Source organism: Eleutherodactylus coqui, chromosome 2 (genome assembly GCF_035609145.1).
Source record: "Eleutherodactylus coqui strain aEleCoq1 chromosome 2, aEleCoq1.hap1, whole genome shotgun sequence".
NCBI lineage: Eukaryota > Metazoa > Chordata > Amphibia > Anura > Eleutherodactylidae > Eleutherodactylus > Eleutherodactylus coqui.
In genome coordinates this window covers 134,007,853-134,032,374 of record NC_089838.1, presented here as the reverse complement: position 1 = coordinate 134,032,374, position 24,522 = coordinate 134,007,853, and the positions used below count along the sequence as shown (strand labels likewise).

Here is a 24,522-nt window from a genome sequence, read left to right as displayed (position 1 = left end):
GAATTCCATCCAGCAGTCCGGCATTTCTCCAGAATTTACAGGACGAAATAGCATTGCTAGCTGCACTGTTTCGTCCTGTTTCTAGTGGAAATCAGCGATGGAGGTTCAGAACAGAACCTCAGACATTATTGTGAACAAGCCCCAAGTCAGAAATAGCAGAGATTTCTTTTAGTCTAGGATAAATTATTTACTTTCAAAGGTTTTTAACAATTTAATAATTCTCTAATTTTTAGTGTTCTTTTTCATTCTCTCTCTTCCTTCTTCATCCCAGCGGTGAGTGATGCTGGTATGAGGCATTAATTGTGCTTTTTTCTTTTTGTGTATTGAAATTGATTGATAATGGGTTATATTAGGAAAAGAAAATTTTCAATTATATCCTCAGATTCTCCTTAGCAACTGGCTGCAAGACTGCTCGTATATCAGCATGTGCCGTTACTAGGCAGCAGGTTGCAGTCTTATTGGAGCAACTGAGAAAACACTACTGGATACATGGCCTTTAAGATGCAAGAATGAGCCTTTCTGTGGCAAAGGAAGGACTCCAGAATACTATTCCGAAAGATGCTGTGCGCACTGGCCAAATCCTAAAGCAAAGTTATGCTAATGGGGTCAGCAAACATTTCCATATATCCGCACAGCAATACAAATTGGCATTGAGGGACTGAATTGTAACTAGTAAAATTATAGCCTGGCGGTTTTGTGACACTAATATTTATGTGATCTTATCGAGAACCTTTCATCTCTCCTGACATGTCTGTTTTAGTAAAACTTGTATTCCCCATAATGTAACAGTCCTAGAACATCTTGTCTTATAACTCTGCGTTATCATTCCTGTTATTCTTCCTGGATATAAGTAAATTGATAGCTGGCTGTTACCAGTTGGGGGCAGTCATTTAAACAGCAGTAGTTCACTTCTTTGGCATAATTTGCCCAACAACTCGTCTCGTGTAAAAGGACCATAACTACCACTGTTTTAAGCATGTCCTGAAAACTTTTCTTTAAAAAGTCTTACCACATCACCTAATCTACCGCATTTTTTGCCCTATAAGACGCACTTGGGTTTTAGAGGAGGAAAAGAGGAAAAAAATGTATTTTGAACTGCCCCAGGCCCGGCAATGAGGGAGGTATTACAGGAGGAATAAAGAGCAGTAGTACATGGGCAGATCATTGATTCCAATTGGAACTGTGTAATGCAGACAATCGTGAGAGTTTCTTAAAAGTGAACATCCCAGCTTATGTTAGAGAACATAAGTTAGACAATCGATAGCAAGTGTCTAGGCACATTGGGTATCAATCTTCTAGATTAGAGCAAACATGATGAAATTCGGACCTGGCCAACAGCTGTGTGATAAGGATCACATGTCCTTATCACACAGCTGCCGGCCGAGTCCGCTCCATAGCAGGGAAGGAGAGCTGCCCGTACGTACAGCTAATTGTTGAGTGCCGGTGGGGACTGCCTCCACCAATCAGCTCTACGTACAGGCAGCTCTCCTCTCCTGGTAGTGGACTTGGCCAGCAACTGTGTGATAAGGACGTGCGATCGAATTTCAGCACATTCACTCTATAAGATGCACTGCCTTTTTTCCCGCACTTTGTAGAGCGAAAAATACGATGGGTCTTCATTTATTCCTCTTCTACATTTCCCCTCAGAATTCAACCCCTTTCCTCCCACTGTATCCCATACATCCTAATGCACTTGATATCTGTATGTACACAGATACCGGATAGTGACCGACTCTTGCAACTTTATGTATGGTGCCCTATCTATATATATAGAATTGAATGTATGTCTGTCTGTGTGTCTGCGTGTCTGTCTGTCTGTTTGTCCTTTATGCGCTACTACACCATTCATCCGATCGCCATGAAACTTTGGGAAGTTGTTGAGTACACTCCTGGGAAGATTATAGGCATAGTACATTTATGCTACGATAAATGGCGCGCGTGCGAGCATCATCGACAGTTACGACCCCCCCACGTAGATCGTTCGATTTCCATCATTGCCACTAATTCTCTCACTTCCCGATGTTGTAGAAACATGAAATTTGGCACAAGCATTGATTATGTCATAAATAGGAAAAGCTAATGGGTCCCAACTCGATTATTCAATTCTAAGCACAAAAGAATTAGCGTCCAAATTTTACGTACGGAATCTAATTTTCTCGCTTCCCAATGTCATAGAAACTTGAAATTTGGCACGAGCATTGATTATGTCATAAATAGGAAAAGCTAATGGGTCCCAACTCGATTATTCAATTCTATGCGCCAAAGAATTAGCGTCCAAATTTTACGTACGGAATGTAATTTTCTCACATAGAAACATGAAATTTGGCACGGGCATTGATTATGTCATAAATAGGAAACGCTAATGGGTCCCAACTCGATTATTCAATTCTATGCGCAAAAGAATTAGCGTCCAAATTTTACGTATGGAATGTAATTTTCTCACATACAAACTTGAAATTTGGCACGGGCATTGAATATGTCATAAATAGGAAAAGCTAATGGGTCCCAACTCGATTATTCAATTCTATGCGCAAAAGAATTAGCGTCCAAATTTTACGTACGGAATCTAATTTTCTCACATAGAAACTTGAAATTTGGCACGGGCATTGATTATGTCAGAGGTAACATGAAAGCTGCGCTGTGATTGGTTGCTATTTTTTATATTGCTGAGGCAGAATAAAAGTTGCGCTGTGATTGGTTGTTATTTCTCTTACTGCTCAGGTAACATGAAAGCTGCGCTGTGATTGGTTGTTATATTTTATACTGCTGAGGTAACATGAAAGCTGCGCTGTGATTGGTTGTTATATTTTATACTGCTAAGGTAACATGAAAGCTGCGCTGTGATTGGTTGTTATATATTATACCACTGAGGTAACATGAAAGCTGCGCTGTGATTGGTTGTTATCTAGATATATAAAAACGAATTAATGTATGTCTGTCTGTCTTCGCAGCAACGCGCGACGGGTAAGCTAGTATATTATAAAAGATGCATTGACTGTTTTACATAACAAGCATAGTTACCTCTTGTGACGTCCTATTTCTTCATAGATTGTAAGCTCATGCAAGCAAAGCTCTAACTCTTGATTTTGCCTGTACATGCATCCTTTGTAAAGTGCTGCGAAATATGTTGGCGCTATATTTAAAAAAATTACTATTTACTAAAAGAGGCATGTCAGGAGAGCAAACAAACCTTTCTGGTATTGATTTTAATGCTTAATCCCTTAACACTTAAGTTTATGCCTTGTCAGCGTGGTACTTAAGGCACCAGGGCGTAAGCTTATGTTAGGCTGCCTGTCCACGGGCGTTGCGCAATACCGCGGCAGATCTCCGCTGCGGGATCCGCCGTGCAGGAGCTGGCAGACGGATCTCCGCTGTCAGCCTATCTGACAGATAGGCTTACCGCGGAAAGTCGCGGCAATTCGCAGCATGCTGTGATTTGCCGGCCGAGAGCCGAGAATCGCTATGATTCTCCGCTCATGGACAGGGGAGCTGCACTTTCCATAGCAACGCTATGAAAAGCATGCACTGCGTTCCCCGCAGCCGGATTATCGCCACAGGGAATGCAGTGAAAATTTGCCCATGAAATTGAGCAGACAACGCTCAAAAAACGCGGCATTGGAAAGTGCAGTGTTCGAGCGCATGTCTGCGAAGACCCATTAAAAACAGTGGGAGAATTTTGCTGCAGTGTTCAAAACAGAGCAGTAATCGCAGTAAAAGCGCTTGTGTGAGAGCAGCCTAAAACATGCTAATAAAGTTCCCCAGTGGGACAAAAATAACAAATTATGAAAATAAAAACCTTTCCCTCCGATATTATGTACAACAAAATAAAAATTACATATATGGTATTGTTACATTTGTAATGATCCAGAGAAGAAAGTTAGTACTTTATTTCACCCGCAAAGTGCACGTCGTGAAACAAAAAATACAAAAAATATTGTGAAAATAGTTAATTTTTCCTTATCTCATCTTACAAAAAATGAACAGTGTGTGATCAAAATGTTGCATGGATCAACAAATGGTACTATTAAAAACTCCTTTCACAGCACGTTTACAAAAAAAGAAAAATGTTAGGGATCTTTGAATACAGTGATAAACAAAAAATATATTTAAAAAAAAATGTATAAATTTGGTATTGGTGTAATCATGCAGGCCTACAGAATTAATAACATATAATTTATACTGCATGCTGAACGCCGTTAAAAATAAAAATTAAAAATACCAGAATTGCAGATTTAATTAATCTTGCCTCTAGAAAAAAAATGTCATAAAAAGCAATCAAAATGTTATACGTTCCTAAAAAGTTGGACAAATGAAGACTAGAGTACACCTGGCAAAAACAAGAGCCCAGAGCTCCGGCGATGGAAAAATAAAAATGCTATGGCTCTTAGAATACGGCAACAATAAAGCAAATCTTATAAAATTAAGTGTTTTTTGTGTACAAAAATGGCAAAACCTAAAAAAAACTGTATAAACTTGGTGTCGCTTGAATTGCGCTGGCCCAGAGAATAATGTTCTCACTGAATGCTATAAAAATGAAATCTAAAAAGCAAATATCAGAATTTCTCCCCCCCCCCCCCCCCCGCAAAAATTAAGAAAACTTATACAACACATTATATACTCCCAAAATCATGCCAAATAAAATATACAACTTGCGCCACAAAAAACAAGCCCTCATGTGGCTATGTCGACTGAAAAATTTAGAAGTTATGTCCCCTGAAATGCGACGATGAAAAAACTTAAAAAATTAGTTGGTTTAAGGCCTCATGTCCACGGGGACAGAGCCACAGCTGGTCACCTGCACACGTAATCCGCGCCCCATAGGGATGCATTGGACACTCGCAGGTAATTAAATACCTGCGGATGTTATTTTCCCTTGAGGCACGGATTGCGTGTGCGGGAAATCACCCGCAGCATGCTCCATTTTAGTGCGGGGCTCCCGCAGGCTTCTATTGAAGCCTATGGAAGCCGTCCAGATCCGCGGTACACTCGCAGCTGAATTCCTGCTCTCCGGCACGGGAGAGCAGGAGTTAAAAAAAAGAGTGCACGGCGCATGTGCGCGGCACACTGCTGGCGTGCCGGGCACATCTGCCGGGCCGAAGAGAGAAGATCCAGCCACGACGGAGGGCAGCACTGCAGCGTCCGGACAGGTAAGTAAATTCTTCTTTTTAGGCCTCTTCCGCGGTAAAGGAGGGGCCAGCTGCGGGATTCTGCATGATTTTCCCTATGGACATGGGACCTTAGGAGTAAACAGGCTTCGTCACTAAGGGGTTAAGGCTTGCTGGTTCCTTACGTCTCCTATTGACTGTAATATTAAAAACGAATATATATGTAAAGAATGCAATCTTTTGAAGGTCAGAAAAGCATTGTATGCTATGCTAGGTTATCCCACAAATTATCATACCCAAATGTAAGGGCGGTCAAACGTACGCAAAAGTATTCGCTATTGAACTGTATTTAACCAGTTGTAGCCTGAGTAAATCGTATATGCTCAGCAGATGGCTAAAATGTGATGTGACCAGCCCCATAACTAGATGACTTTAATATTAGCCGAGATCACAAAGCTGGCATGTTTGATCCCAGTGTCGGCCTATTAGGGGATGCATACACACTTGGCTGGGACTGAATGCTCTCATTATTTCTACTTGCCTTCTCTAAAAGAACTGCGATGCTATTTTGGAAGGAATCTGATCACGTCTTACTACACTACACACCAAGAGGAAAACCAAGCGTGATCTTACTGTGGCTTTTAAATAGAACAGAAACATGAAGTGACAAAAGCAGAATGACAGATGTTCTAGTTCAAATATTAGTTTTGAGCTGTGTCCAGAACACAAGATCTTTAAAAAAAAGAAGCTCTAGCTGCAGCCTTCTGTTCTGGCTATCTAGCTCAAGATGTCTGGAGAAGGACCAATGACCTAAGGCAAACTTGAAGATATTTTTGGGAGTCTGCAACGCCAGTTAAAGGGATATTCCCGAGTCAATAAATAAAATGTTCCTTACTCAAATAATAAAATGTATGTAAGGAGCTGCCTGAAAAGGGTTAACTGTCGTAACTCAGTCTGTTGCCATGGCAATTTGTGTGACAAATAGGTTCGTGCAACAATTTGAATTGTGTATGCCCAGAGGAACATGGGCTAATTGGCTGCTGCCTGGACTGTAGAAAGAATTGTTTGCTAAGACACAGGAGAGTACAGAGAGCGTGGCTGTTAGCTAGAAGTGCTAGAGGAGCCATCCAAGAGACTCTATAGTCTGCAAGGCCCTGATTCCCAGTGGAGGCAGATACATGCGGATATAGATACAGGAGTCTGAGGAGTCCGACATTTTTGAAAGAAAGAGACATTTGGATGGTGCATTGAGTCTGCTGGTGGTGCAATGCAGAGAAGGTGGAATGGTCTGCAGAGAGGGCAGAGGCTGCACGTCCTGTTACAGGAAGACCTTGTGCAACTTCACTGAGCAATCAGAGATCGGCCAAGGGAAGTATCTGGACGGCAATGGTTTCCCCTTCCAAGTGACAGACTGTAAGTGAGGTCGATCTCAACATAAATAACAGGTGTACACATTTAAAGGAACTAGATTTTTTTTTTTAGAAATTTTTTATTTAAGGATTTTCAATTTTCCCCAAACAAGTCCCTCTAGGCGGACAGTACATTCAACAATGCCTCAAAACAACTTAAAGAATGCCGTCCATGGTGTGCCCCATTCTCGAAGTAAAAGGAAGGCATGCTACACTAGACAAGCCGTCCTAGTTTGGGGCTGAGACATTCGGTTGCAGGGACTAGATTAACCACACAAAAAGCCATTCTTCAGCCGTTATTCATTAAAGGAACATTGCTCACAGGATACAGACTGAGATACATAACCTTGAGCTTTTGAAATAGAGATTCTGTGTTCCACTATATGCTATGTTCGGTTATGTCGCATCAATAGTTGTGAAGTGACAGTCTTTCTCAGAGGGGCTGCATATTGTTATACGTGAACTGTATGCCAGTATAGAAAGACTAGCCTTCACCAGGTATTGCTAATATTATTCCTGAGGTATTGCTGTTATCTTGTATCTTGCATTGAGTATCATTCCTAGGATTTCGCTGCTTTAGATAACCTTGAGTAATCCAACAGTAGAAGCTGGATTGCTCACTTATTTATATATTATTCTTTACCAACATTTTCATGTTCCTAAATAAACATTGTATATTTTTAGTAACTTCATCGTATCCTGAAACCCGCGTCTCACATCACTTTGCGCGACATTTATGTTCTACATTTATAAATCTCGCTTTCTATCGTACAAGGAAGTGTTATTGTTTACGCCCACGGTGCAATTAGTGCTCTATCATGCTTTCAGAGAATTCTTAAATTCTAAACCCCCTGCACACCTACATTTGTCTTTTGCTGCCTCCTAAACCTAAAACCGTGGCAATTAACAAAAATTGTCTATTCAACAGTCATGACCAAAAGTGTTGAGACTGACACAAATTTGGGTTTTATGAAGTCAGAAGTTTCTATGGTTACTGAAGTTCAGTTCTAAGCATTTCATAAGTTTTTAAACTTTTATTGACAAATGCATCAAGTTTAGGCAAAGAGCTAAGGCCCATTTACATGGGACGAATGTAGGCAAGCGATGCCAAACACTCGTTCCTGCACATACTCGCTCCCCTGCTGCTGCACAGGAGCAAGTATAACTGTCTCTCTGACAGAGCGGCCAGCAGGGGGCCGCGGCGGCTGGAGGAGATTTCACACCTCGTTCTCCCCCGCCCCTCTCCATTCACTTAACATAGCGGCCGATCAGTACTGAACGACTGCTGTTTACACTGAAGATCATCGTTCAGCTCATTGCTCATCGCTTAGGATGCATAAACGATGAAAGGTGAGCTGAATGATGATTATTCAGTGTAAATAGCAGTACAGAACGTCCGCTTTAAGTGAATGTAGAGGAGGAGAGCAAGGAGTGAAATCTCCTCCAGCTGCCCCACTGTGAGCCAACGATACTCACTCCTGTGCAACAGCATGTGAGCTAGTACATGTGGGGACGAGTGTCGGGCATTGTTTGCCCGGCATTCGTCCCGTGTACATGGGGCTTTAATACTTAGTGTTGACCCTTATTTTCAAGGTTTCTAAAATTTGCCCTGGCCTGTTGGATATCTGCTTCTTTGCCAAATCCTGACTGATTGCAGCCCATTCTTGCCTAATCAGTGCTTGGAGTTTATCACAATTTCAGATGAAAGTAATTATCAGAGAAAATAACTTTGCCCAGTCCTCTGCAGTCCAATCACTGCACTTCCTGCAGAATATCAGTCTGTCCTTGTTGTGGCTTTTTTGCTCTCCTTCTTGACACCAATCCAGCTTCCAAAAGCCTTCTCCTCACTGTGTGCAGATGCACGGACATCTGTCTGCTGCCATTACTGAGCACGCCCTGCACTAGTGTTGAAGCTACCTCATAGCTGAATCCTCTTTAGGAGACGGTCCTGGCACTTGCTGGACATCACTGAAATGATGTTAGCAGGCCATTTGTTGCAGGGCTGAAATTCAGTGGAAATTGGGTTTTTGTGATTAAGTTAATTTTCATGGCAAGGAATGACTTTGCAATTTATTGCAATTCATCTGATCACTCTTCATAACAATCTAGAGCTAATGCAAATTGCCACTCTAAAAACTTTGTGAAAACCAAAATTTGTATCAGTCTCAAAACGTTTGGCCACGACTGTAGTCATTTCAGCCTTTGGATACAATTAGTGGAAATGTACTCCAGCATCACCTATTTCATAGATCGTTGATAGAGATGAGCGAGCGTACTCGGAAAAGCACTACTCGCTCGAGTAATTTGCTTTATCCGAGTATCACTGTACTCGTCCCTGAAGATTCGGGTGCCGCTGCGGCTGACAGGTGAGTCGCAGCGGGGAGCAGGGGAGAGCGGGCGGGAGAGAGGGAGAGAAAGATCTTACCTCCGTTCCTCCCCGCTCTCCCCTGCAGCTCCCCGCTCCGTGCCGGCACCCGAATCTTCAGGGACGAGCACAGCGACACTCGGATAAAGCAAATTACTCGAGCGAGTAGTGCTTTTCCGAGTACGCTCGCTCATCTCTAATCGTTGATGATTGTACTAAGCAGAAGAAACATTTTGTAAACAAGAAAGAAGGACCAAGCATAAGCTACTATCATTTTTGACAGTCAGCATGGAGGAGCTGTGATTACTTTTGAGCATTAGGTAAATCCAGAGTGACTCAGGAAATAGACAAGATTTCTATCTGACTGCTAAAACAAGATGGGACCGGCAGAATTATCTGTGTCTACGACCACCTGTGTCCAAGACCACCGCCTTCTTTACAATGGCCACATACTAAAACTACTTATTGGATTAATTATACCAGATCTCACCAGAATCTCAAGTGGAATTGATTTCTTGACATTGAAAGGATCCTTGTCAGTTTTTTTGAGTGTGGCCATTGACACTAGCTTTCAATCTCACTCAAAGATGGTGCACTATGAAGCTAAAGCAAGTTTCCTCTATCCGCGACAACCAGCATGATGGTTACAAACAGTACTTTACAGTCCCAGACAGGCACACAGCATGGTGAGTGTCAGTGGTAACAGGAAAAGTCTATACATAGGCACACTGCATAGTGGGTGCAAGCTTTAATGGGCATAGGGCATGGCGGTTGGCAGGAGTACCACAGAACAGGAACAGTTAATATTAGGTACACAGTACAGCAGTTCAGAGTTACTCACAATAGATGGTATGCCGAACCTAGTTGGCTGGCAAGGTCTCAGTCACTGGTCACACAAATCGGTGAAGATGGCAAGGCAGGGATGTAGCTAAAGGCTCAGGGGCCTGGGTGCAAAGTTTAGCTCCCTTCCCCCCCATCTATATCTGTACCCATATCCATACCTAAACCATACTGGGTACAGCTGCAAAACACATTTATATACATGTATACAGTATTACTTCTATACATGTATACAGTATTATACCAGCTGTACATATATAGTGGTGTGTCGTGCATTGCATAACCAAAGCACCCATTCACTTTGCATCATAGTGGCCAAGTAACACAAATTGTGTATGAAGGTTTGTCACACTAAATGGTCCGATGAGGGTTTTTTAACAAATGTTACATCTGTAACTTCATATAGAGAGAATATGATGATAGGCAAACACTGGTACCTTGTAGTAGAGCAGGAGTAATGTGACGAGAATAAAAAGAAACAACTTCTATTGGAGAGTTTTTCTAGGCATGCTCTGTGACCTGCAGGGAGGAAGAGGAGGTGGGCTGTAGCCATCACTTTTGGTCAGTGGTAGATTCTGTGTCCAGCTTTATATGAGAGATATTATTGTAATCCTGCCCTCTGATAAGAGGCTACTTGCCCCAGTGTACAGCGCACAGGCTGAAAAGTAATAAGGAGTCAGCCTATTATGAAGGCCCAGTGGCCATTATGAAAACTGCAGTATTTCAGGATTTTTGCTATATGGATAGTGACATGAACAAAAACATTAAGGCCTCCTTCCCACGAACGGATTTCCGCCGCGTAATTCGCGGCGAAAATCCGCTGCGTTGCCCGCTGCTATTAGGTTCTATTGAACCTAATAGCACAATGCTCACGATGCGTAATTCCACCGCGGAATTACGCACCGCGATTTCTCCCGTCCTCACCCGCAGCATGCTCTATTTTCTGCGGGTGAGGACGGGCTGTACGCACTGACGGCTTCCATTGCAGTCAATGGAAGCCGTCCGTTCACGCTATCTCCCGCTGTAACCAGCGGGAGATAGCGTGAAAAAACGCTTTCCCGCCCACCGCCGCGCGTCATCTGACGCCAAATGACGCGGCCGGCCGCGTCACGTGACGCGGCCGGCCGCGTCACGTGACACGCTCGGTGACGCGGCGGTGACGGGCGGTGACGCGCGGCGGTGGGCGGGGAAGCGATTTCACGCTATCTCCCGCAGGTAAGTATAGGGGCTCTGGGGGGCGCCGTGACGGGCTTCACAGCGGAATATTACGCTGCGGAGCCCGTCACGCTCGTGGGAAGGAGGCCTAAGCATTAAAAAAAGGCTAAACATGAAAGTGGATATTATCCATATTTATTTTGTTGCCACATTCATGTTAATACAAAAATGCATTTTCTCAAGTGGAGAAAAGTTAGTTCAAAGAAAGTCAACATTAAAAACATTAGGATCTTGGGGGGAAAAAAGTTAAATTAGTAGCTGCAAGGTTTCAGATGTTTCTTTTACATGTTTTTTCCATTTTTCAGTATTTATTCTTCTGTCAGTTGCTATAAAGTCAATCTTTTCTCCACATTGTTGGCAACTTACCTTCTATAGAAGCAGCTGTGGAACATTACCTCCTGTTCTAAAATCTAATTTAGAGCAAGGAGTTACATTTGAAACGTGATGAGTAGGATGAAGGTATCTTCAGATTGCAGATTTTACTTTTTTTTTATTATTTATGTAGTTTCTGACATAGGTGTAGTTGTAATTTAGAATGTATGGTAAGGGCGATGTAATGTTTGTCAAGCTGTACTTTCGCTCTCAAAAAGCCAACCTTTATTGGGGATGTTCTGTGGGCTCCGGCATTTGTGCCAGTTTTTTTTTCTTTTCAGTGGCAATATTCCATCTGTCTTGTAAGAGTGAGTTATACTAGGGCAGTGTAGCAGAGCGGATGTGTAGCATGTTGCCCCAAGAGATTGCAATCGGCACATAAGCATGTGCATGGAAGTGTGGAACGTGACCTATTTTACTAGATTTTCCAGAAATGGCTCCTCCACGGATTACATACAGCCTTCCATAAGAGAATTTCTAATGCTGGCAATATAACATAGTGCGTTCTTAGAGTTTCCTTCTTAAATATTTGTAAGAAAATATCCAGTAACATCTTCTATGTGGGTAAATGTGAAACCCCGCCAGTAATATTGCTCTAAATTTTGTGCTTGATGACGGAGGCGAAAGGTTGACTAGTTGCGCTGTGTAATTATATGAAAATTTAATATGCTGTGGGAATTACGCAGCAGATTTCAGTTACTGGGCCAGCCACGAATAAATCAACTATCTTCTTCAAATTCTTGGGCTTTTTGGCAAACCTTCCTTTTGGAATCTCGAAGCTTTGATATGCTGTTACTTTAGTCTGAAGATGTAATGATTGACTTTCGTAGCACTCAGAAAGCTTTCCAACATGGATATCATTTATCAAGCTTTGATATTTAACATCTGTGTTTACTATATGTTTCACCAGAATTATATATTACGGCATGTTGATAAACTTTTTAGGTTATTGCAGTGCTTTAAGACCCTTTCACACAGGCAAACTTTTTCTGCATTCAATGCAGCAGCAATTTCTGCACCGCAATCTGCCCAGCTCCATGCTGATTTTGATGCAGAATAGAAGTGACTTAGTTCTGATGGCAATTCCGCATCCAAATCAACAATAAGACTTGCGGATTTTGGTGCAGAGCGCTGAAAGATTCTGTCTTGGTGAAAAGGCCCCTATAATTTATAAATGTGTTCTTGGTGGAATCTTAGCAGTTAGTGATGGAGGGGGCTACAATTACAGATCCAAGCCTGTAGAATTGAAAAATTCTATATATGTATAAAAGTGTATTCTAGCATATTATCCTTTGCTTGTTAAGTAAAATGTTTCTGATATCCTTGCTATATGAAAACTAGCTACTAAATATCATCAGAACCTGGAGGAAACCAACAAGAATATATGGATTACTGAGTCGGGAGGGGTAATATCACTCGCAAAGTGAACACCACCTAGAAGTGAGTGAGGGGACTTGTAAGGCCGTGCATGCTCTTCTGGGAAATATATGCAAATATGGAAGATGGAACAATACCTCTGCAGAGCCACCTATTTGATGTCAGCATTCCTGCAAATCGACTGTTTTGTGTATGGATTCTGGCTTGGTTTTCAATTTTCAATCATTGCTCTACAGACCTGTATAAAGGGTCAGGCATTAATTTGCAGGAATGCTGCCATCCAATAGGTGGCGCTGCAGAGGTATTGTTCCATCTTCCTTATTTGCATATTACCCAGAGGAGCATGAATGACCTTATAGGTCTCCTCACTCACCTTCTAGGTGCTCTCCTTAGGAAGTGATGTTAGCCCTCCAACCCACATCACAGGCCTCTCACTAGTCAAGCCAGGATCCCACTGCACGCTGATGAGGGGCAAAAATTCTGAAACAGCTGTCTGTGTATGGATTCTGGCTTGGTTTTCAATTCCCAATCATTGATCTAAAGACCTGTAAAAAGGGTCAAGCATTGATTTGCAGGAATGCTGCCATCCAATAGGTGGTGCTGCCGAGGTATTGCTCCATCTTCCTTATTTGCATATATAGATAACTTGCATGTCAAGACTGATCTCAAAAACCTCGGCTTACAAGAAGTATCGCAAACATTATGGAAATATAAAGAATATATCCCCTGTTAAAGGAGATGTCCCGCGCCGAAACGGGTTTTTTTTTTTTTAAACCCCCCCCCCGTTCGGCGCGAGACAACCCCGATGCAGGGGTTAAAAAAACCACCCGCACAGCGCTTACCTGAATCCCGGCGGTCCGGTGACTTCAATACTTACCGCTGAAGATGGCCGCCGGGATCCTCTATCTTCGTGGACCGCAGCTCTTCTGTGCGGTCCACTGCCGATTCCAGCCTCCTGATTGGCTGGAATCGGCACGTGACGGGGCGGAGCTACACGGAGCTACACGGAGCCCCATAGAGAACAGCAGAAGACCCGGACTGCGCAAGCGCGGCTAATTTGGCCATCGGAGGCCAAAAATTAGTCGGCACCATGGAGACGAGGACGCCAGCAACGGAGCAGGTAAGTAAAAAACTTTTTATAACTTCTGTATGGCTCATAATTAATGCACAATGTATATTACAAAGTGCATTATTATGGCCATACAGAAGTGTATAACCCCACTTGCTGCCTCGGGACATCTCCTTTAAAATGCTGAGAATATATATAAATTAGCAGTTTGATGTAAGATAACTTGCACATCACAGTGCCTCGGCTGACAATAGTGGACATAATTATCTCACATGGTGTTCTGCGGAGAGTCTATTTCCTGATTCACTGCACTGATAGGTTCAGATTAGGGCTAAACAAATCCCGGGAGCCGGTGCAGCTAGAAATTTGCTGTTAGCTTTTAATGTTTTGTATTACTTGCTATTGATGTCTATGGAAGTTCTCCCTACTCCTGGAGTGTTCTGGTGTGTGTGTGTGCGTGTGTGTGTGTATATGTATGTATGTATGTGTATGTATATATATATGTATATATATGTGTGTGTGTATATATATATATATATATATATATATATATATATATATATAAATAATTATTAACTATAATATGTGTGTATGTATATGATGTCTATGTATTGTACAGACCTTTCAGTTTTCTGCATCTGCATTGTTTGAGAGTATAGCACTTTGTTTCACTAAAAGATCTAATTGATAGGTAATAAGCTGCTTCTTATTACTGTGCACAATAAAAGTTTCCAGGTACAGCTTCCTTTTATACAGCACATAATTCAGTCATCTAGGTTAAACAAGAAGTTCGCTCATGCAAATGAAAGCATCCATCTTCTGTCTCCTTTTGCCTTTTGGATCATTATGCATGCAATTTTCTTCAGGGACTGAGAAATGAGATTGATTAGTGAAACAGACTATAAGTTTATATGGGGAATCTACTGAATTGCATTTTTCTCCCTCTGTACTTGGATGCTGAGCATTGATTGGCAGATAATGTATGGCCAGTCTCAGCAGGATGTGCTATACACAAGGAGTAATGCAGCCCCTCAACCGTTGAGAGTGGTCAAGTTTTTCTTTTTGCCATCTTGTACTGTGTTTTGCTTTGTATATATATCTTTATTTTGCAGATGGAGATCGGTGAATGTCTTCTAGTTTTAGCTAGCATATTCCTTCTGTCCAAGTGTTATACAACAGGGTCCTACGTTATGTTGTGACATGTCATGATTCTCAGGAGTGTAGGTAGCAGTGATTGATCGCTAACCCGATGGTAGATAGTCACAGCGTGGTAAAGGCATGAACACACAATCATGTTGTTCACGTGGATATGTGTCAAAGCTATATTTACGGGTGCTGGTCTAGAGCATGTAAAGCTGATGGAGACTGTGAAATTTGCGACAGGAGTCTGATGCAGTAAACTCAGGAGGATTTGCTGATGCTGGAGCCATCATTGAACGAGTGGTGCAGTAAGGCTGTCTGTCCACGGGCGTTGCGGTATCCGCCGCGGGAGCTGCCGACCAGGAGCAGGAACCAGCAGACAAAAATCAGCGGTGAGCCTATCTGACGGATAGGCTCATCGCGGAGAATCGCGGCAATTCGCAGCATGCTACGATTTGCTGGCCGCACACAGAGAATCGCTATGGTTCTCCGCTCGTCGACAGAGGGCTGCAACGCTATGGAAAGCATGCACTGCGTTCCCCACGGCTAGATTATTGCAACAGGGAACGCAATGCAGAAACGCCCATGGACAGACAGCCTAAAGTAGGATTTACTGATGCTGGAGCCATCATGGGACAAGTAGTGCAGTAGAGTAGGATTTACTGATGCTGAAGCCATCATTGGACAAGTAGTACAGCAGAGTAGAATTTGCTGATGCTGGAGCCATCATTGGACGGGTGGGGAAGTAGAAGAGTAGAATTTGCTGATGCTGGAGCCATCATTGGACGGGTGGGGAAGTAGAAGAGTAGAATTTGCTGATGCTGAAGCCATCATTGGACAAGTAGTACAGCAGAGTAGAATTTGCTGATGCTGGAGCCATCATGGGACGAGTAGTGCAGTAGAGTAGGATTTACTAATGCTGAAGCCATCATTGGACAAGTAGTACAGCAGAGTAGAATATGCTGATGCTGGAGCCATCATGGGACGAGTAGTGCAGTAGAGTAGGATTTACTAATGCTGAAGCCATCATTGGACAAGTAGTACAGCAGAGTAGAATTTGCTGTTGCTGGAGCCATCATTGGACGATTAGTGCAGTAGAGTTGGATTTGCTGATGCTGGAGCCATCATTGGACGACTAGTGCAGTAGAGTTGGATTTGCTGATGCTGGAGCCATCATTGGCCGAGTGGTGCAGTAGAGTAGGATTTATGATGTTGGAGCCATCATTGGACGAGTAGTGCAGTAGAGTTGGATTTGCTGATGCTGAAGCCATCATTGGACGAGTAGTGCAGTAGAGTAGGATTTGCTGATGTTGGAGCGATCATTGGACGGGTGGTGCAGTAGAGTAGGATTTATGATGTTGGAGCGATCACTGGATTGGTAGTGCAGTAAAGTAGTGTGAATATATTATGACCGAAAGTCTGTCTGCAGTAGTGGAGAGGCCAGATTTCTTTGGTTCGGGCTGCGCGCAACGTGTCTAGGGCCAGAGACAGGCCACCGACTGAGCACCAAGTAACTGGGTGGAGTGGAAAATTATATAGTATAGTGGTCCTCAAAGTGACTATTCAACACAGCCTGTTGTAATGCAAAAAGTGTGCCTCTCGCGCTAGAGAAGACCAACATTTTGTTTGCATTGAATATTGTTTGCATCGAAAGACTGCCCGTAACTGGATGAAATAAGCCTTAGACTGTTGGCTGGTTTATTCTTTTTCAGTAAAACGTTGGGGAAAAAACTGTCCCTCATTCTCTGCAACTATCCATAAGTACCTGCTTTCTGTCCTGGCTAGACTTTACATGTACAAAACTGTTAAAGTAGGGAATACATTGCTTCTTTCTCATGTGTCTACCTTATAAATGTCTAACAAAATTTACCCGCAGTCAATCACAAGTAGTAGGTAGCCAAGAACATAAATGCCACAGAGGACAGAGGTAGCCCCTGTGGAGGGTGTGTGTTGTATTTGACTTATTAAAGATATTTCATTTTCTTACCAATTATCTATAGACATATAGTACATGCTATGGGCATGGCTTCTCTCTTTGCTTACAGAATGTGAATTCAGAGACCAGATAACTGTATATAAGAAATAAAAAAAACAATACTCCCCTTTTAAATGTCCTTCTGCGCCAGTGCCATTGTACCTGTTCGGGAAGCTCCTACAGCAGTGATGTCACGTTTATCGTTCCTGTGACCACGGCAGCTATTCACTATCCTCACGGATCGTGTGTTCATGTGCGCATGACTTCTGATTACAGTGATTGGCTGCAGTAGTTACGTTAGTGATTAAGAGCATGTGACCGCTGCAGAAGCTTCTGGAAGCAGAGTATTGATGCTAGAGTGGTGGGACGTTTAAAAGATTAGTCATCCTTTCTTTCCTTTAAATGATTATTTGCTCTTCATAGAGACAATTAATTGTCTCAGGTTGTGAAAGGTTTTAATAAAAGATGGAACGCCATAAATTCTAGAGCAAATGTCTTTTTCTTAAAAAGCAAAGTAAGGGCCAGTTCACATCTGTCCAGCTGATCGGTCATGGGAGCAACTAAAGTGAAAGAAAACTTTCAGTCTTTGTTCTCACAGAGGTCAATTGAAACTGAAGACCTCCAGTTTCAATCCATTTGCATGTTTTTGTGTTTCTGTTTCGCTTTTTTAAACTGGAACAAAAGCGCAAATTGCTGCTCGTTAGCTCCATCTTTAAAAAAGGAACCAAAATGAAACGGTTTCTTTCCATTTTATTTTTAACATTGTGGTCAATGGAGGATGGAGGCAAATGGAAAGGTGTCCATTTATTTCCGTTTTTTCCTTTCTGTTTTTCTGTCCACAATAGGCTAAATAATGGAAATTTTTTAATGGGATCTCTTCAAATTAAAATCGAAAATCTAAAGTAAATTAACTCAAAACATTCTTTCCATTTTGTTGTTGGGTTTTGCATATGTATCCATCCAAAAATGGAAACCATGCTTTTCATTTGTTTGCATTTGATTTCTATTTTGTATTGATGCATATATATCATTTTCATTTATGTAGTTTTAAACCGGATCCGTCTAAGCCTACAGTAAAATGCGGATGTGAACCTGTCCTAAGGTGAATGGTGCGTGATTCCAGTTTTCTGTATAGGAGGGATTCTATAGGAATAGATTTCTATTGTCTAGAAACCTCAGTTCTCTGTTAGATTTCATTCTAAAAGGAAAGGTTTAAATTATGCATATGTATATTTAATACAGTAGGAATGATTTCTAGAACATTAACCCTTTCCCAGAACCTAGTGCCAGGGGAAATATGAGGCACCGGCTAGTCTTGAATCTTGCAGAATCTGCATGACTATATGAGGAGTTCAGTTGGCAGAAAGAAATGCTGCAGCACCTCTGAGCACTGCACCAAACTGTAAATGTTGCAGGTGACGTATCCGAGCAGCAATGTCTAGAACTGGGACATAACTGTGAGATTCCTATGTGCTTTTCAATGTATTTATTTACATTACAGTCTGGGGCAGCCTGGATTTTGTGCAAGCTCTACCGATATACAAGCAGTGCAGTAAGTAGTGATCCTAAGGGCTTATTCACACGGCCGAGAATCTCGCACGTTGTGAGACGCACAAAACTCACACCAATATGAAGTTCATTTTTTTGAATGGAGTTATCCACATGAATGATTTTATATTTCACTTCCAACGATGCTGCGAGGATGGAAATCACAGCGTGTTCTGTCTTTTAGCTTTCACTCAAAACCACTTGCCCATTGTTTTTAGTAGGACCTTAAAAGACACTGCATGGCATTTGCATGCCATGCGATGTGATGTTTCCCATTAAAATCAATGGGAAATGTTTGTGAACCTCTGAAATGCACCTTTCTAAAGAGGCTCTCCAGGCTTCTAAAAAAGTCCTCCTGTTTTCCCAAGAAACAGTGCTGCTCTCTACATCAACTGTATTTTTGGTATTGCCACTCAGCCCTATTTATTGAATGCGGATATGCTGTAAATACCACACACAGTTCATGGATAACAGTGGTGCTGCTCCTGGGTAACCTCTTTAAATGATAGAATGTGCCATCACTTTCTGATCGGTTGGGGTGCTAAACCCCCATTGCTGCACCTCCTTACTCAAACCTGTTGGGGATCATGGCAGTCAGACCAGCACTGATGGGAAAGTAATAACATATCATAGTGATATATACTATAACTTTCTGTAATGGGAAAATGTAAGATAAGTTTTCCAGTTCTTATATCGAATGCCAGTTTTGCTTTGTGGGGGGGCGGCATTAAAAAATATGATGTTTTACATCTATTTTTGGACAGACTCGGAGCCTGCTCTTCTTCTTTACCAGGATAGGGGGAGAAGTTTCAAGTCCTCACAGTTCCTGTTAATAATTTGGACAAAATTTGTAAAATACGATACTTTGTCTAATTTTCTACTCTTGTCGCCGCCATCTGTGTAGAGGGACCACACATGGCTTTGAACATACTGTACAGAAGAGATGGGTAAACACTGACACTATGAAACAGCACTTCATCAGAGGACACACTGTGCTTAGTGCTGCATGGATTGAAAGTGATCAGATACTTTTAGGGCTACTTCACAAATATGTTTCTTGATCAGTGTTTAAGCTGCACAGAATTTACCAAAAATGGGAATACATCCCAATAGAGGGTAATAGGAGAAATATCCCATTGGAAAGCTTTTCCTACCTTCCTCTCTTGGCATCCATTTCTGAGAAATGAATTTTCTTGTGCGAATGTATAGAATATTCCAACTTAGACTACATGCAAACAGACAATTTTTTCATCAAAAAATTGGACAGGAGTGGAACCTACTCATTTAAATGGGTGTGTGTGTATGTGTGTGTATGTATATGTGTATATATATATATATATATATATATATATATATATATATATAGTCCTTTTAGTCCTTTTTAACTCGAATGAATAGTTTGAGTAAAAAAAAAAAGCAGCGTGTCGTATTCTTGTTCAATTCCTAGGTGAGAATAGTACATGCAAATGTGCGGTGTCCCACAGATCGGACAGCACATGGTCGGGGCGTCTAGATGGTCTAGGGCGCAACTTTTAAATCATCTCTATGCATATAGCCTACAATAATGAGAAAAATACAGATTCAGCTATGGATCAACATTGCAAGACTAAACAAGAATAGTGTATCCATATGGCATTCTATATATCGACCAGTAGAGGAATGTGGTAACTTTCAAGACTACTTGTTTATATTGGCTGCATTTAGTGGTAATTTCTCAGTAGCTGAGAATGACTTTATCATAGTCTACTGATTAAGTCGTAAATGTATAAAATATTATAAATTACCCTTGTAAGGATAGGTCTTGTCTGCAAGTATATATCCTATGAGATATCTGTAGACTATTCTATCTTTTATACTGGTAGCACACCATTAATGCTCCTTCACAAGTCCGTTCTTGCTGTTCCTTATGGGATACATGTAATAGTTCATCGATTTCAGAATATTGATTAATATGACATGTTATGGAAAACTTGTTTTAGACCAATGTCTTGTTCATGAGCCATTGACTAGTGCAGAAAGTGGTACATTGTAATATCCATGCAGGTTACTTGGCTTTTTTCTAGCACTACTCCTATATTACCTTGCTTTTAGCTAGATCTTTTTTTTTTTCTTCTTTTTTTTAATTCTACCTTCTTGTATTAGAGTTTACTGGTTATTTGATATGATTTCCTCTAAATTAATGCACTTCCTAAAATCCATAAGTCTTCTATTTTTTATGTATTGTAATAACTCTTAATGTACTTGAGGCATTGATCTTCTAAATGAAGTCCATTATTTCAAGTAAATATTTCTGCATGATGAAGTAGTAATTTTACCGAGGTATTAAACAAATAAATAGAGTCAGGACTTTTGTGTTTATCTGGAAAGTAGCTAATCTGGAGCTGAGTAGAAGATAATTGGCTTTGAACTCTAAGGTTACTGCTGCTGACTGTTCTGCCGTGGATCACACCAGTCTTTTTACATGTGCTGCAGCTAGAGGACACCCATGTCTTCATCTAGCCAGAGTATAATATAATCAAAATATGTATCTACACAATTTCATTGGCTCCAATGACCTCCTGTCTTGAGAGAGAGAACGAGCTGAAGATGATGTATGACTGCGAAGCCGAGGAATAAAGCATCTTCCATTTAGAGAAAGTAAAGGCAAACAACATAATTAAGGCCTTCAGTAAATTGTAATCATAAAAGTGACTGTTCACCCTTCATGGTCTCTCAACCACTTACTGGCATTATGTGTTGCTTATTAGTGTGTGAACGTAGGAAACTTTGCTCTCTGTTATTTAGTGCTATGCTTTTTAGAACGACTTTCTCTTTCTATATGGACTTTGGCATTGTTTTCTGAAGACCTGATGAATAGAATTAAGTAAAATGGGGCTGCGTAATTTATCACTCTGTGGTAATAAAGAAAACCACGACTCTCTCGTTTACGCTTTCATAAATGCAAATCAGGTTGTGTGGAAACATTTCTGAGATCCCACTTTAATGATATCCATAATTTTCCTTTTAACAGAAGAGTTCAAGGGCTCAACAATAGTTGAATTAATGAAGAAAGAAGGCACCACGCTAGGGCTTACAGTGTCAGGTGGAATTGACAAGGATGGCAAGCCAAGAGTATCAAACCTGCGTCAAGGAGGAATCGCTGCTAGGTAATCTCATATATACTCCAGCCCAAAGACATAGAAAGTTAGAATGTAATAGGACACAACCAGATGGTTCATTTAGGGTACTGATCCATACGCTTCTTACTGGGAGGCTGCAAATGAGATATTAATATGTTATATCGACCAACATAATTGGCACCATATTTTTCACAGATGATGGGGCTTTGAAATAACAAAGTACTTGTACACACATAATGTTGCTAATGGTATAATTTTTCCCAAAAATATAATGAAGTGCATTGAATGAAGGGCACAGGTCAAGTTATAGAAGTCCTTCCATAGCTGTGTCTTCAGTTTCTTTGAGCTATTTAGTCATTAAAGGCTATGGACACTTTTGACATGGAAAAAAGTTATTTTTACTTTACACTAAGTTTTAGGCTGCATTCTTCATTCCTTTATTCATTTTCAGATCCCCAATATGCTGTTTGCAACCTACTAGTTTCACATGTGGGCATGCTAAATGTGAGGTCTGGGTGTTAAGGATGCTGCTGTCTTCACTACCTCCCATGCACAGCTTCAATCCTAGACTGATTTATACTTGTACAGCCCATGAGGGATCTGTTCTCCCTTGTGCTGACAGACCCCGATGATGAGGAGAATGTGATTCCTTCTCCTGCAGAGTTTGACATGGGTGCTCCGTTATCGCTCTACACCTATACACAGCCTATGTAATTCACCTTTTTCCTGCGAACTATTTTGTGTGTATTCCTTCCTATATACAGCTTGTATATTGCCATTCCTGCTAACTTGGATGCCTTTCCCACTTCCCCACACTCTCATCTGCCATGTACAACATCTTCCCCTTCCCTATTGCTATCTATAACACTGAGCTAAGGGGGAGAACTGATTCAGCAGGACAGTCAGCTAGATGAAGGACTTACATACACTCTGCTGCAGCAAACTGGTAGGAATTTTTAATGAAAAGTAGAAAGTTACTGAACTTTCAATTAATTAAGTCAATTAACATTTTAAAAAAGTCAGTGCGGGGGTGTCCTTAGCCTTTAAGTCTAAAAAAGAAAAAAATTGACATAAGCCTTATTAGTATTGTGCACCACTTTCCCAGTTCTCTGGATGCAGAGAACAATATACAGATGTATTAGTGTATAACTTGAGTGGCGCAGCGTGCTGTGTCATTGTTGCAGTGCCGAGGATTTGCATACCCAGCAGTCAGTAGAAGACAATAGGTTGTGCAAATAGTGTAAGGCACCGAATTAACATTCAGCACGTTGGATGCTATTTTGGTTACCATTTCTACATACATATATGTATAAATCTGTACATATCCAGAATGAATGCATTCATTGTATACAATTCTAGCTGCTGTCAGCGAACTGGAAAACTATTGGCTAAAACGAAGGTTTATAATACAAAGTGACTGTTATTAATTGACCTAATGTGAAACTCCACCATGTCGTTTTTAGGTCCAACATTCTGGACTTTATAAGATTATGACATTAGCTCCATTTTCCTGATAAGAGTTATAAATACCTAGCAGAGACATATAGTTAAGTGTTAAAGAGGTTGGCCAGTCGTAAACCGTTGATGGCCTTATCCGTAGGATAGGCTATTAGGTCGGCAGAAGTTTTGCCAATCAGCTGTTCATTGGATAGGTATGCTCATGCACTGAGCTGATTTCTACAGAAAGCAGACAGCTCCGTTTTCTCTGCAGTGGCCAGGACTGGTATTGCTGGCCTAGTTTTACATTCAGTTCAATGGGAACTTTGCCTTCAATACCAAGCCTGGCTACTGCAGTGGGAACAGAGCTGTCTGTTTCCTGCAGAAATCAGCTCAGCCCATGAGCACGCTGACCTGTAAAACAGCTGATCAGCAGGGATCCCAAGTGGCAGACCCTTTGCAAATCTACTATTGATGACCTATCCTGAAGATGGGCCATCAATAGTTTACAACTAGACTACACCTTTAAAGATTTAAAGTCACTAGAAAATGATTCGGAGTCAGGATCGTAATGCATACCATGTTATTTAATTTAAAGGGAACCTGTCAGCTTCTTCATGCTGCTCTCTCTGAGCTCAGTCACGCTGATCTGTGCAGAATCCGTTATGCATGATTACTGTGTGGTTTGACTAAACTTAGTTTTTTAGGTGCAGCATGATGCCAGCTCTGCAAGCCAGTATTCCTATATATTCATGATATACACGTTCTTCCCTCCACCAGCTACTCATTAACAGCTTTCTCTATGCAGAAGGAGAAAACTCTTCAGGAACGGGTGGGTGGGTGGAGCTGATATTTCATAAATGCATCAGACTCCTGGTTCACAGAACGGACATTGCATTGCCTGTAATAAACTGCAATACTTTTTTCACATAACATTTTTACAATCCAGCAATGGTGTCTTCCTCCATACAGAAAACTGCATGGGGACGAAAACCAGGATGAAACCTGGACGGCAGCCATATGGAAGAATATGTGAGAAGGAGGCCTCTTTGGTCTAAGTTTGCGTCCCAGACAGTCTTTTATACTGCGGGGAAAAGTACTATCCTAAAAAACTAACCGGGATAGGAACTATGTGGGACGGAGTCCAAAGAGGTCTCATATATTTTCTCCTATGGCTCCGTCCTGGTTTCCATCCTAATGCAGTTTTCTGCATGGACAATGAAACCCAGACGAAACTAATAGTGGATAGTGAAAACTGTAGGTAAAACAGCCTTCATCTAACCAAACCACGCAATAATCTGTGTTGAGATCAGAGTAGATGTCACTGCTGGCAGAGAGGGCAGCCTTAATTATCTGGTTGATCCCATTTAATGTATACACAGTATGTGAGATCCTATTCTTCATCTAGCGCCTATACTGCCTGACAAGGGATTTCTGACCACTATGTATGTCAAAATACAGTGGAAAGAAATCAATCAGCACAAAATCACTTAGATAAAAAATGATATTTACCTTAACAGCGTTTTAAACCTGCCAGGTGAATCCCAGAAT

The 24,522-nt window shown here is 41.4% G+C and overlaps 1 protein-coding gene across 12 annotated transcripts in view; it reads left to right on the top strand.

Moving 5' to 3' along the window:
* The window catches only part of GRIP1 (glutamate receptor interacting protein 1), a 447,093-nt gene that overhangs the window by 310,070 nt on the left and 112,501 nt on the right, over positions 1-24,522 (top strand). For 10 of the 12 annotated variants that reach the window (XM_066591593.1, XM_066591598.1, XM_066591596.1 and 7 more), the window contains exon 3: positions 21,426-21,561. The exons of the other annotated variants lie outside the window; for them this stretch is intronic. In XM_066591593.1, the coding sequence (XP_066447690.1) occupies positions 21,426-21,561 (136 nt within the window). The remainder of the gene's footprint in view (positions 1-21,425; positions 21,562-24,522) is intronic. 12 annotated transcript variants of the gene reach the window in all.